This window comes from Mus caroli, chromosome 5 (genome assembly GCF_900094665.2).
Source record: "Mus caroli chromosome 5, CAROLI_EIJ_v1.1, whole genome shotgun sequence".
NCBI lineage: Eukaryota > Metazoa > Chordata > Mammalia > Rodentia > Muridae > Mus > Mus caroli.
This window is the reverse complement of record NC_034574.1, coordinates 25,396,989-25,409,369: the sequence shown is the minus strand read 5'-3', so window position 1 is coordinate 25,409,369 and position 12,381 is coordinate 25,396,989. Positions and strand designations below refer to the sequence as shown.

Below are 12,381 nucleotides of genomic sequence, written 5' to 3'. Positions count from 1 at the left end.
TTGCTCACATGGGTAATCCCAGCACTGGGGAGGCAAAGGCAGGAGAATCCTGAGTTTGAAACCAGCCTGGGCTACATTATGAAATCTTATTTAAATTGCAACACTTAAAAAAAACTATCCTATTAACTAGGGATTAAGTTCCACAAGTGTCTTCCCACTGCCTTCCCCAATCCTGGCAGGATGAGGTTCTTCCGGTCTCTCTTCCCACATACTTTTCCATCCAGGATTTTTATCAAGTGTTGCCATTTCTTAGCTGAGTCTAGTTTGGTCTTGAGACTAGTTTTTTATTTCAGTGCTTTCAGGCGCTAGGCCAGATGACCCACGGAAAGCTGATAAAGACTCATTGACCTAGGCACAGGAAGGGAAAGGGAGGCGAAGGTCATTTCTGGGTAGTTCTAAAATAAATCTTTTCCCGTTTGTCCCCGACCTTTGGACAACCTCCTGAGTCGACCTACTGTGTTTGTGGGGGAGGGGGCGTCAGAAGAACTGTCTTTAGCCAGCTGCAGGGCCTCAGTTAGATTACCTTCTGGACCTATTTCCTTCTTACCAATAAGGAAATAAAATGACAGTAACAAGTCGTGGAAGCGACTTTCAGTTGTGGCTGTCTAGGATGCTATGCACCCTGCTCTGGCTGTTTGAATGCTGAAGTTGGCTTTCTTGTGCCATGGGCAGCCTAGAGGTACTGCTTCTTTTAAAACCATAGACTAATTCTGATTCAATTGCATACCTAAGTGGTTGGACTTGGATCTGCTTCAACTTTCCAGGAGACACGAAGCATAATAATGTGTAATCCTAAAATCTAGACATCACTCTCTCAGGACAGAGCTGGGGACACACAGCTCATAGAGGAATGCCTGGGGAGAGCACGTCTGAGGCTTTAACCATGTTGTGTGGAGGGCACGTAGGCCTGGGATTTCTAAATATGAAACTTCTGGGAAACGGTAGGTGGTGGCTGGACACAGTGGGAGGAGGCAGGCAGCTGTAAACTAACTACTGAAGGCAAGTATTGAGCTTATGGGCAAACTGGACACAAACCACTGATAGTCTGAGACCAGAGAAACCAACATTGGAATAGTGCAAGCCAGCTCACTGTGCACACAGGAGGCAATCTGGTCCCCTGTCCCAGCTGCTCCAGCCCTATAGCAGCTCCTGTAGAGTTTTCTTTGGCTCAGAGAAGCAGAGGCCTCCCCTGAGCCCAGGCCCCCCCCCCCCCTACCGCAGGGCAACTGGCTTCCATTACCCCTGACAGCTCCAGAGCAACAGTCCAGCCCCTGGCCCTGTCTAGCTCTACATTGTTCCCTTTTATGGCGAAGCTAAGGAGAAAGCAAAAAGCGGGAAACCTACTTCTAGCTGGATAGAGGGCTGAAGAGATTCAGGGTGCTGCTCCCCTCTCCAGTGACCCTCGGATATCTGGATGTCTATTGCAGCCAACTCTCTTCCTCACCACAAACCTACGACCCCTCTTGGCTTGTCCCAGCCCTTCCTTTCCTACCCCCTCATTCACATCCGGGGGGGGGGATTTCCCACTTGGCCGAGGTCCCACGTTTGGTTTGGTTTTTGATTATCAGAGAGTCTACCCTAATTCTGACGCCCACCTCCAGGAGTGGGGTGGAGACAGGGAACTGGCCTGAAACTGGCACTGATCAAGTAAGTTGTCATGGCCTGCCTCTTTGGTAGGATTGTGGTTTCAGAAAGACTACCTCCTCAATCCTGTCCCTATTCTGCATCACCTTTCACTCCATCCCCACGCCAGCGAGCCTGGGAGGGGACCGGGAGGGCAGGACCCTAAGGAAGCACCTGGCAGGGTCGAGCAGGGAAGCGAAGGGTGAGCAGCATGCAGGAAAGTGGGTCGGAGCCTAGAGGTCAGGCCCAGCCTTCCGCCTGCTGCACCCTCGCCCAAACCCACTCCTGGGCTCCAGGGAGGCTGTCACCACAGCGTCGGAAGCTAACCGCGGATTCCGCCGCGCCAGCTGCAGCCAGCTGCGACCCGGGCGGGATCCCCGCCCCTGCCGAGCGGACCAAGCCCCGTTCCGCCCTCCCGCAGGACGGCCATTGTAGGCTCCGCCCAAGACCTGCTCTTTTGCACGCGCCGCCGCCGGGGCAGACGAGACGGGAGGGTAGAGAAGCCGGAAGTGCCGCGTTGTTCCCCAGCTTGCACTACGAAGTTCCGGCTCAGGTCGCCTTCCTCGAGTTTGTGCGGCTGTAGTGTCGGAGTCGGCTGGAGCTGGTCAGGTGAGGGGCTCGCAGGCGCCGGTTCACAGGCGAGCCCGGCGGAGGCTGGATCGTGGTGGCGAGGATCTAGCCTAGTGAGAAAGCAAGGAGTGTGCGAATCGAGGCTCAGTCCTTCCTCCTTGTCCACAGGATGATCACGGACGTGCAGCTCGCCATCTTCGCCAACATGCTGGGCGTGTCGCTTTTCTTGCTTGTGGTCCTCTATCACTACGTGGCAGTAAACAACCCCAAGAAGCAGGAATGAAAGTGGCGCTTTCTCCGCCCCAGGTAACGGTCGGGGCAGTAACACACAGACTCTGGACAGCTGAGTGGTGAGGCCGATCCAGGGCCTGCACTCTTAGGGAACTTCAAGTCAGAAAGTGTCGAGCCAAGCCTGATAGCCCAGAACCGAGCTCCTTCGTTCGCATTGTGTACAGTGCCTTGATGTATTCTGCTTCGGTCCCCCAAAACGGCTTATTCTTTGAATGAAGATGGGTTTTCGGAGCCATCCTCATTCCCCATTTTGAGGTTTCCAGTAGATAGAGGCCAAAGTTATAGGGTATGGTTACACGGAGGCGCTGACCAGTACAAATAAAGGCAGTAACTGCCAAGTATAGGGGGATCAAGCCCTTAACAGCCCCACTTTCCCACGGAACCTGAGGCGTTATTTAAGTAATTTGGGGGAGGGGCGTGGTAGCGAAAGATGTAGACTTATTTCCATGTTCTGAAGCCAAAGACGTTTTGTGGGTTGACTACAAATAGAAAGCATGGAGAAAAAAGGGAGGGAGCAGAGTCTGGAAACCAAGTGTGCTTAAATAATATAAAGGGAATGGGTTAGATGGGGGCTGGTTCCTTAAGGACCTCCCCAGCCCCCGCAAGGAAGCTGCAGCATTTTCCTTACTTCGGGTCTTTCCCCTTTTTTCTAGGGTTCCAGGACATAGTCTGAGGCAAGATGGAGGGTGTGAGGGCCTTCACACTTCATCTCTCCTACCCATCACAGCATACAAAGCAACTACACCTGGATTTTTCCAAACAACTTTTATTTCCTCAAAGTCTTCCTTAACCCTATGGAGCAAGAAGCTGCCACGGAATAGGGCCCAGTATAGGGGCTGCTTTCTTTTCTACTCCCTCCCCCCAATACAAAAATATAGATATATATAGATATATATATATATAGATATATATTTTTTTGTGGTCCCAAAATCTTGTGCTGCAGGGGGGTGGGAGGGAGCAGGTCCCTGTTTTGTTCTGTCTTAAGGTGATGTTCTGCAAGGCCTCGGACAGTGTGGCCGACATTCCAAGGAGCTATGGTTGTCACATGGTACCAGCAGCTGGAAGACGGGACTAACTTATCATTTCACTGTGTTCCCTCACCTTAGGGCTATATCCTGGACATGAAGGTAAAGGCATTATCAGACCCTGGGAGAAATAGTGAATGGTGGTGATTTAGGGACAAAACAAACCTCACATTGGTTCAAGAGCCCCCTGCTGTAACAAATCCGGGATGGGGAGTCAGAGAGAGTACAGGAAATAGGAGAAAAGGCGGGGGCAGAGCGAGGCCGTGGGGGGCCGGCCTGAGGCAGCCTGCAACAGAGAAGAGACAGGAAATCAGGGTTGTGGAAACAGCCCCCTTTTTCTGGTCTGTTAGCCAGGGGCTGGGAAATGAAAAGGGCAGTGTGAAGCTGGGTAGGGAGAGGCAGGTTCATCATTGCCAGTCACTAGAATCAGCTAGCTAGTGTCTTGAGACTAATTAGAAGTTATGCTTTGAAGTGAAAACTGAGGCCATGGTACAATAAAAATCAGGGACTAGATTCTTAATGAAAGTGCATTTAGTCTTTGGGATCAATGAAAAGGGAGAAGATTATCCTGAATGCTGAAATGGGGGGAAGGAATAGTAGAAATGAGAGGTGGAATGAAGGCCTGGACTCCGGTGCTCACCCTGGTGTAGCAGAGTGGGGTCCCGGCTCCAGCTCACTGCTCTCTCTGGTCTGGGGGATGGGGGATGTGGGGCTTGAACCTCTCATCCCTCTGCGAGTCGGCGGTGAGCTCCGGCCCAACCTGGGCCTAGCCTGTGTAGACAGGGGTAGACTAAGAGGTTGGCTTCTTCCACGAGGCTTTTCTGCTTTTAGAGTTTCCATGCTTAAGAATCTGGTACAGAAGTCAGCAGTGGTGCTAGGACCCTGAATTCCTGAGCACTGCTCCTAACTGAGATGATGAGACAGGGTGGCAGCTATAGCTCCAGATTCAACTTACGACAGCATAGTGGGTCTTACTTATCTAAGGGTGGCAAAAGAACCCAGCATTTCACTTCCATAGGTATCCCATGGCTAAGAGATGGCTGGGTAGAGAAGCACTATGAAGAAAAATGGGAGTGGACTGGTGGATAGCCCTCGGCTTTCTCAGCCTCCGCCCCTGCCAGAGCAGCTTAAGCTTCATCGTCCAGTCAGCTTCTGCCTCTAGCTACAGTCAAACTAGGAAGGGAAGCCTGTCTGAGTTGGAGGTGATGGTAGGGTGTTATTAGGAGCAGTAACCAGATGTGTTACCTGGGGAATCCGGGACCCCTCCTGGCGGAAACTCTCCTCTGGCAGGTCTGGTCAGAAAGAGAGGAGAAGCTAAGGACGGGTAGGAAAGCCAAAGCTAGTAGGCTGTGGTTGGGGTGCATCTGGCAGGGACAATGGAGTCTGAAGCAAGCAAGAAACCTAGCTGATGACGACTGGGAAGGTTAACACACAGATATCACAGCAACTCTTGACAGACTGGTTATAAAAGGCTGTACATCAGGAAGGAGCATTCCCCCAGCCCAGCCCAGCCCCCAGTGTTCACAAGTGTCTTGCTGGGTTCTGCTAATGCTAAAAACACAGAAAGACCCCAAAAATTTTACCTGCAATCGAGTCCTAATGCAAGGGATCCGAGCACCAGCCCCTAGTAGGCTTTTCCCAATCACCATGACAGCCTCTGGCTTGTCCCCTGAAGACGAGAATGAGCAGCTGCTCCCTAGAGAACAGAGGGAACTGATCATCAAGGTAGGCCCACGAGAGATGGTAACTTCACTTGTATCAGTTTCTTGGCCTTGTTGTGTTCCCTTTATGGTGCTAGGATTAAACCTAGGATTTCATGCTAAGCTGGAGCCCGTGCTCAACCTCTGAGCTCTATCAGTAGCCCTTCACCCTCAGCATCATTGCAAACCAATCATTTATCTTTGGTGATTTTGTGCATGCAGGGTGTTTAGTGCCATCCTACCTTAAACTATTGTGTGTTCTTTATCTCTAGATGTTGTCATATGTGAGAAGGTCTTGTTTTGTTTTGTTTTTTCAAGACAGGGTTTCTCTGTGTAGCCCTGGCTGTCCTGGAACTCACTTTGTAGACCAGCCTGGCCTGGAACTCAGAAATCTGCCTGCCTCTGCCTCCCGAGTGCTGGGATTAAAGGAGTGCGCCACCATGCCCGGTTTATGTGAGAAGTTCTAATCTCATCCAAGGAGTGAAGCTGCAACTTTTGGTGAAAATCAAACCCTCAGGTTTAGCTCAATCTGTAAACCTTAGAGTTTACACCAATCATGTTTAGGCATTTAGGAGTAAAGTCCAGCTGGGCATAGTGGCAGGCCTTTAATCCCAGCATTCCAGAGACAGAGGCAGGCAGGTCTCTTTGAGCTCAAGGCCAACTAACTGGTCTACATAATGAGTTCTAGGACATCCAGAGCTACACAGACAGTGTCTCAAAAGGAGAAAGAAAACAAAAAACCCAAGTCCATTCTGTACAACAACTGATTAAAAATGGATAGGTTGGTGCAGTATACGTAGGATTCAATTCTATGGTGGTGGATGCTTTTAATTCCAGCACTCTGGAGGCAGAGGCTGGTGGGTTTGAGACCAGCCTGATCTACAAAGAGAAACCCTGTTTCAAAAAAAAGATTCCATTTAGTTCCTTTTATCACTGGGTTTCTAATGTAAAAGAGGACTGGGTGTGGCTTTAAGTTTAGAGTATAGGATGCCATTTGTAGTAATGACAGGTGAAAGGCCTGCGACTTTGTCCACCATTCCTAGCTCTTGGAGTTGAGGCACCTGGGTAAGTAGCACTTTGCAGGTAGAAAAGTCCTCGGGCCTTGAACTGTAGTGTGAGGACTGGACAGTCTAGAGCAGCGCCTGCGCAGGGTAGTCATCCAGGGTATGGTAACTGTTACTTTATTTTACAGTTCATGTCATTGAGTGCCAGCCTCCTGTACAAAGGCACGTGCTAGGAGTGTGAGGTACCAGGAGAACAGCGCCTGGTCTGACGTGGCCTGAATAAATATATATATATATGGCAGTTCAAAAAAGAAGTCCAGGCTAAGCAGCAGGATGGCTGAAGAAGTTTCTTCTCGAGGCTTAGATAGGAGCCTGTCTAAGCCCTGGGTGGTAGGAAAGGGAAGAAGGTGGGCAACTCAGGTTTCAGGGGCAGTGGGTACCGACCTGATAAGCTGAGTGAATTGGGTAGGAGGCAGGAGCCCATGTTTCGTGAGGAGGTTGGGCCAGAACTAGCCAGAGTTGGGGAGGGGGCCAGGCTGTTTGTGGTAGGGCGATGGTTCAGTGGCTGCTGCCGCCGCCTTCGGTCTGAGCATCGGGGCTCTGAGTGGAAAGGACACAAACAGGGAAAAGATCAAGAAATGAGACAGTGTAAGGTAGGCTTCACTGTCGTGCTTCCCCTGGCCAGGCACGGCCAGAAGCCTGTTTTCAAGTTCTCAACAAATCAGCTGCCCACTCCGTGAGACATCTGGTATTCCAGTCATCCGTACCTCATCCAACCAGTTTGTTAAGAAGTTCCTCAACTTGGCTTCTAAAACATGGCTTTGCGGGGCTATTTTCTTCTAACCAATCCTCTTCTCATTGATGTTTCTACCGCTTAGCCATCTGACCTCGCTCTGTCTCCTCTTAAATCTTTAAATCTCTAAGGCCCTTTTCTCCCAGAATGTCTTCTGTCAGACACTTCTACCTGTTAAGTCCTTGACTGCCAAACTCAATCTGTCTTCTCCCCAGTCCATTCCTTGTCCCTGTCTGCTAGAAAGCTTGTTTCAGTTTTCAGTTCCTCCCTTGAATTTCTTTAGTCAAATCCTAATGGTTCTTCAATTGCAGTGGTCTCTAGATACAAGTCTTTTCACTCACTTTCCTCTCAGCTGGATTAAAATAAAACAATATATATCTCACCTTGTCTTGGGTGAGAGAGAAACAATACAGATTCACTGACTTTCCTCTCTCTATAGAGCTGAGGCTAGACTTGAACTTTTGGTCTTCCTGCCAGAGCATCCCTCCATGCTTGGATTCCTCCATGCTTGGATTGTATGCTGGCATTGCTACGTGTGGTCTGAAGGGTTTGTTTGTTTTTTTTAGATTTATATATTTTTATATGAGTACACTGTAGCTCTCCACAGAGACACCAAAATGAGGTAATCAGATCCTGTTACAGATGGTTCTGAGCCACCATGTGTGTGGTTGCTGGGATTTGAACTTAGGACCTCTGGAAGAGCAGCCAGTGCTCTGGACCGCTGAGCCACAAGCCATCTCAGATTCTGGAAGTCTTTTAAAGATATAGTCTACATGAACCCGCACAGCACAGCACAGCCAGAGTCCTGTCTGCTGTGTGTCCAGGCCATCTGCCATTAAGATACTGGTTTGAGAGCCGGGCGTGGTGGCACACGCCTTTAATCCCAGCACTCGGGAGGCAGAGGCACGTGGATTTCTGAGTTGGAGGTCAGCCTGGTCTACAAAGTGAGTTCAAGGACAGCCAGGACTATATAGAGAAACTCTGTCTTCAAAAAATGCTGATTTGATCACTCACACCTCAGCCACTGTTGCTAGGAGCTCTGTGGGTCCTTTGAAATCTCAGTTTCTCTTTTTTTAGAGAGTGCCTTGATTATCTTCCATGTTCTATCTCAAATGCCAGCTCTCTGTAAATGTTGCCTTGGCCATTTTCAGGCAGAATTACTTCTTAGAGCCTTTTTTTTTTTTTTCTTCACATGGCTAATTGTCGTTTATAGGTCAGTCACCTCTTTAAGGGCATACTGAACTGTTAGGGGTAGTACTCTGATGTATATCCTTTGGCTGGAATTTTACTACACGTCCTGAGGGGTGGGATTCCAGAGAGAGAGATGGTGCTGGATCCAGGGATAGGGGAATTGCAGGTTCAGCAGCTTTAGCAGGTGCCAGATACTTTTGGATCGTCATAGAACCAAATAAAATGGTGATGTCAATATTCTAGATGTCCTCTAATACAAGTTACATGTGTTAGGTATGAAAAGCCTAATTTTGGACGCTAGTGACCGTTAACTTCATCTTGTCTGTACTGGATTTTAGCAGGCGGTACCAGGCATGTACATAACAGGACATGCCTATAATCCCAACATTCAGAAGCTGTGTCAGGGAGATCACAAGTTCTAAGCCAGCTTGTGCTCAATGAGTCCCTGTTTCAAAAGTCTTTCTGAAGTCTCTAAGTTGAAGTTACCTACAATGAATCTCTCAGAATGCTCTTAGGATGGAAGCCCTTCTGGCTATTGTGATACTACTACAAAGCATACAATTAGAGTCTAAGAAGGAGAGCAAAGAGCACAAAAGCAGAGTTCAGGGCACAGTGGGAGTGATAGCATAGCAGAAGTCAGAGAGACTTGTGGCCACCGTCAGTGACTCGGTGGTCCTCGAGTGTACAGACCTTGTGATTCTGATTAAAATCTGAATGTACACCTTTAATCCCAGAGGTGCACAGATCTCAGATCACAGGCTTTAGCAATAGATAAATCCTAAATACCTAAAATGTCATCTCTCTCACATGTCTTTGGGACATCTTTCCCTGTAGATCTTATTGAATCCTTATTGAATGCTCGAGTAGCGGGCTTTTATAACCCTACAAGAATTAGAAAGATTAAATAAGCATTAACTTGACTCCTAATCAAACTCTCCATTCAGCACATAGATGTTTACTGCACACTGAAGTGCTAGGTACAGTGCTAGGGCCTAGAGTTGGGAGACACTGCCTGACACTGCTTGCTGTTGAAAGAACAGAAGTGGCAATGGTGGTCAAGACAGCAAGTCCTATGGACTCCTTCCCTCCCTCCAGAGGAACTCATTGATAGGTGGGTATTATCTACTCTACCAAAAGTTGCCTGCTAACTGAGCCAAGGCATAGGCCAGACAATTTGTAGTGATAATCCAGCTGAAGTGACAGAGCTGGGGGTCGGATGAGAGGGTCCTGGTGATAGGAAGACAATTAGAGGCTCCGCCTTCATACCTAAGTAAGTGCCTCATCTTTCACATTAGTGTCTGGCTGGATAGGCTGAAGGGCAAGATGAGGATCACGCAAATGAGATTTCCAGAATGCAAAACTGAAGGAAGCTACTGCGTGACTATGGAGTTGTGTGTGCAGGGGTGGGGGGGTGCCTTACTTGCTTATGTCTAATGTACAGGAGAGGCTGCCTTGTCACCCCGACCTTCCCCCAACCCCCGCCAGCTGTTCACTTCTGATTTTGCAGTGCCGTGCATGCCTCTGACTTGCCTCACTTCTGTACTATTCTCTGCTATCATTTCTGAGACAGTAGATTGGAACTGTGCTGAGATCTGGGAAGGTAGGTAGAGTACGTTTTGCAGCTGGGAAAAGTCGGGTGCTGGGACTTAGGATTTCTTGGCCTCCTGCACTAGGAGCTCTCTTGTTTGAGTTGGAGATTCATTGGCCTTTTTCAGGTGCTGGCTGAGCTGGCCAGATCTTTTCTGAGAAAGCTCCCTGGAACCTCCAATCTCGTTTGTTCAAGTCAATAAAACCAATAAAATGTATAGTTAAATATAATATAAACAGTAACTGAATGTTTCATGGGAAGTGGGTAGGTAGATGATCTCATATAGTCCAAGCTGGCCTCAAGCTCACTATCTAGCCCAAGGCCCATCTTGCCTTTATCTCCCAAGGGCTGGGATTACATACTTGCACCACCACACCTGACGTCAGAATTTTATAAATAAATTCACAAGTCAAGATAACAGTTATTATCACAATCCAAATTTGGGGGTTGGAAAGTATAGCACATTTCAAGTTAAAATTTCTGAGATCTGGAGTCATGTTTTTTCCTAGCTTTGAAAACAACAGGCCAGCCAGGATAGGTGAGTGAACTCCACCACACTTGACAAACTGAGCTCAGTTTCCAAGACCAACATGATAGAAAGACATGATAGATGCCCATCAGTTGTTCTCTCCCCACCACACGGGTGCTGAGGCATGTACCTTTATGCACAGACATACAGAAAGTCACAATAAATAAATGTAAATAAACAGACCATATTGCTTGCTGTGGTTGAGGCCGAAGAGCCAGCAGTGTAGCAGCAGATGTTATAGCGAACATGGTAGGACAGACCACACCGAACAATACGTTTTCTCAATAGTTGACTGAAGATGCCATGTCCAAGTGTTAGTTTGCATTGCAGCCCTATCTAAAATCAGAACCAGTTTTCCTTCGTGGGGTCTTAAAAGAATTGTGCCAGTAAATGCCCAGGGAACTCTTAGATGCCTAAGACCTCACTTTTTAAACTCCTTACAGTGTCTATTTTGATACAATTTTCATCCTGACCCCTTAATTTTAAACCCAGTTTCCTGCCATGTTTATGCAAGCCTTGGAGGGTATTGGTTCTCTAACCAGTTCTGTTCCAAGCTTGTCCACCTGAGGAAGCGTGCCTTCTCACTTGGTTCTTCCACATGGTGACTTAGATCTCCAACTCCTCCACTTGCCCTGTTTATGGTTCTGCCAAGAAGACATCTCCACAGATGTCTTTAGGAATCTATGCCTGTTAAGATGGCTTTTCAATTTTGTTTCCAACTGTTGTCTTTTTTTTTTTTTTTTTGGTTTTTCGAGACAGGGTTTCTCTGTATAGCCCTGGCTGTCCTGGCTCCAACTGTGTCTTAACAGTAACTTTCCTCTAGCACACAGCTTGAAGCCTCTTAGTTCATCTGTCTTTTGCCATTATTGGGTCCTTCTTAGATTTCTTTCCTTTGCAGACTCTGGTACAGGTCAGCTCATGTGTCATGATTGTAAGCCCCTGTCTCCCTGTGCAAGTGTGCAGTGCAGTTCCTTTTGTTCCCATTTTTCTTAGAAGCAACCACAGTTGCTACCATATGCCTCATTTAATTCAACATCCTTGTTTTTAAAACACTTCCCACGTGTCTTTACCAAGCTCTGTGGGTGAAGGGCTAGCCCTTTGTATGCCAGCTCAGTGTGGACGTTTTGTTGTCTGCCAAGAGAGCGTGGCTGTCATTCTCATTTGGGGATGTTGTTTTTGTAAAGCCACATACTATTTGTTCTTCAAAGTTGTTTCTCAACTGAGCATTCTGTTTAATTACTTATGACCTACCACAGTAGCGCTGCAAACGGCCTGGATGTTTATACTGCGCACATACTTTTTATGTTGTATTTGCTATCTTGTTTCCTGTGTTAAGTTCTAGTCAATCAACCAAGAATTACTTAGTACTCAGGCTGCATATTTTCAGTTAGTTCTCTGAGGAAGTAACATAGAATATATGGCCCTCACCTCAAGGATTTCAGTGCAAAGTTCTGCATCAGGAAGTGGAGCTGGAGGATGTCAATTAAACAATTAAATACCAAAATCTGCCCTCAGCTGGAAATCGTAGCTTGCCTATCATCCAGCACTTGGGAAGTTGAAGCAAAAGAATTCTAAACTCAAAACCAATCTAGGCTATAGAACAAGACCCTGCCTCAAAAAAATATATATATATATATATTATATATATATATATATATATATAAATAAATAAATATATATAAATCTGCCTTGAATTCTCCAGGAATGAACTATAGAAAAGGCCCTTTGTGGTCCAGGATGAAGAATTTATAATGCTGATGAAGAAATTATAAGCTGTGATCTAGGAAACCCTGACAAAACCAAAAAAGCCCACCACCACCAACAATAAGAAATCTTTACCCAGATATAACAGGAGACTAGGTATACTGGAGCATGAAAGACAAGCGGGGGAACTGCCCCTTAAGGAATAACCTACTCTGCAGGACAGTGGTGGCGCATGCCTTTAATCCCAGCACTCGGGAGGCAGCGGCAGGCGGATTTCTGAGTTTGAGGCCAGCCTGGTCTACAGAGTGAGTTCCAGGACAGCCAGGGCTACACAGAGAAACCCTGTCTCGGAAAACCAAAAAA

The 12,381-nt window shown here is 47.5% G+C and overlaps 2 protein-coding genes across 13 annotated transcripts in view; one reads left to right on the top strand and one right to left on the bottom strand.

Annotated features, from left to right (window-relative positions):
- Nucleotides 1–2,113: 2,113 nt before the first annotated feature.
- Ost4 (oligosaccharyltransferase complex subunit 4, non-catalytic) lies at nt 2,114–3,383 on the top strand. The gene is made up of 3 exons (XM_021161775.2): nt 2,114–2,232; nt 2,362–2,499; nt 3,138–3,383. The coding sequence occupies exon 2, from the start codon at nt 2,363–2,365 to the stop codon at nt 2,474–2,476; it is 114 nt and encodes a 37-aa protein (XP_021017434.1). The 5' UTR covers nt 2,114–2,232; nt 2,362; the 3' UTR covers nt 2,477–2,499; nt 3,138–3,383.
- Nucleotides 3,233–12,381, bottom strand: part of Agbl5 (ATP/GTP binding protein like 5) — an 18,800-nt gene continuing 9,651 nt past the window's right edge. For 6 of the 12 annotated variants that reach the window (XM_029477470.1, XM_029477464.1, XM_029477465.1 and 3 more), the window contains 4 exons: nt 6,658–6,813; nt 5,093–5,205; nt 4,150–4,280; nt 3,389–3,795 (listed from right to left, as the gene is read on the bottom strand). In XM_029477470.1, the coding sequence (XP_029333330.1) occupies nt 3,624–3,795; nt 4,150–4,280; nt 5,093–5,205; nt 6,658–6,813 (572 nt within the window). In that variant the 3' untranslated portion in view covers nt 3,389–3,623. Of the gene's footprint in view, nt 3,796–4,149; nt 4,281–4,754; nt 4,802–5,092; nt 5,206–6,657; nt 6,814–12,381 lie in introns of those variants that run through there. The other 6 variants (XM_021161766.2, XM_021161770.2, XM_021161769.2 and 3 more) reach the window with 3 other exon arrangements.

Bases quoted from the DNA above. Each gene is read 5' to 3' on its own strand.
- Ost4 (XM_021161775.2), top strand. From the start codon at position 2,363: ATGATCACGGACGTGCAGCTCGCCATCTTCGCCAACATGCTGGGCGTG.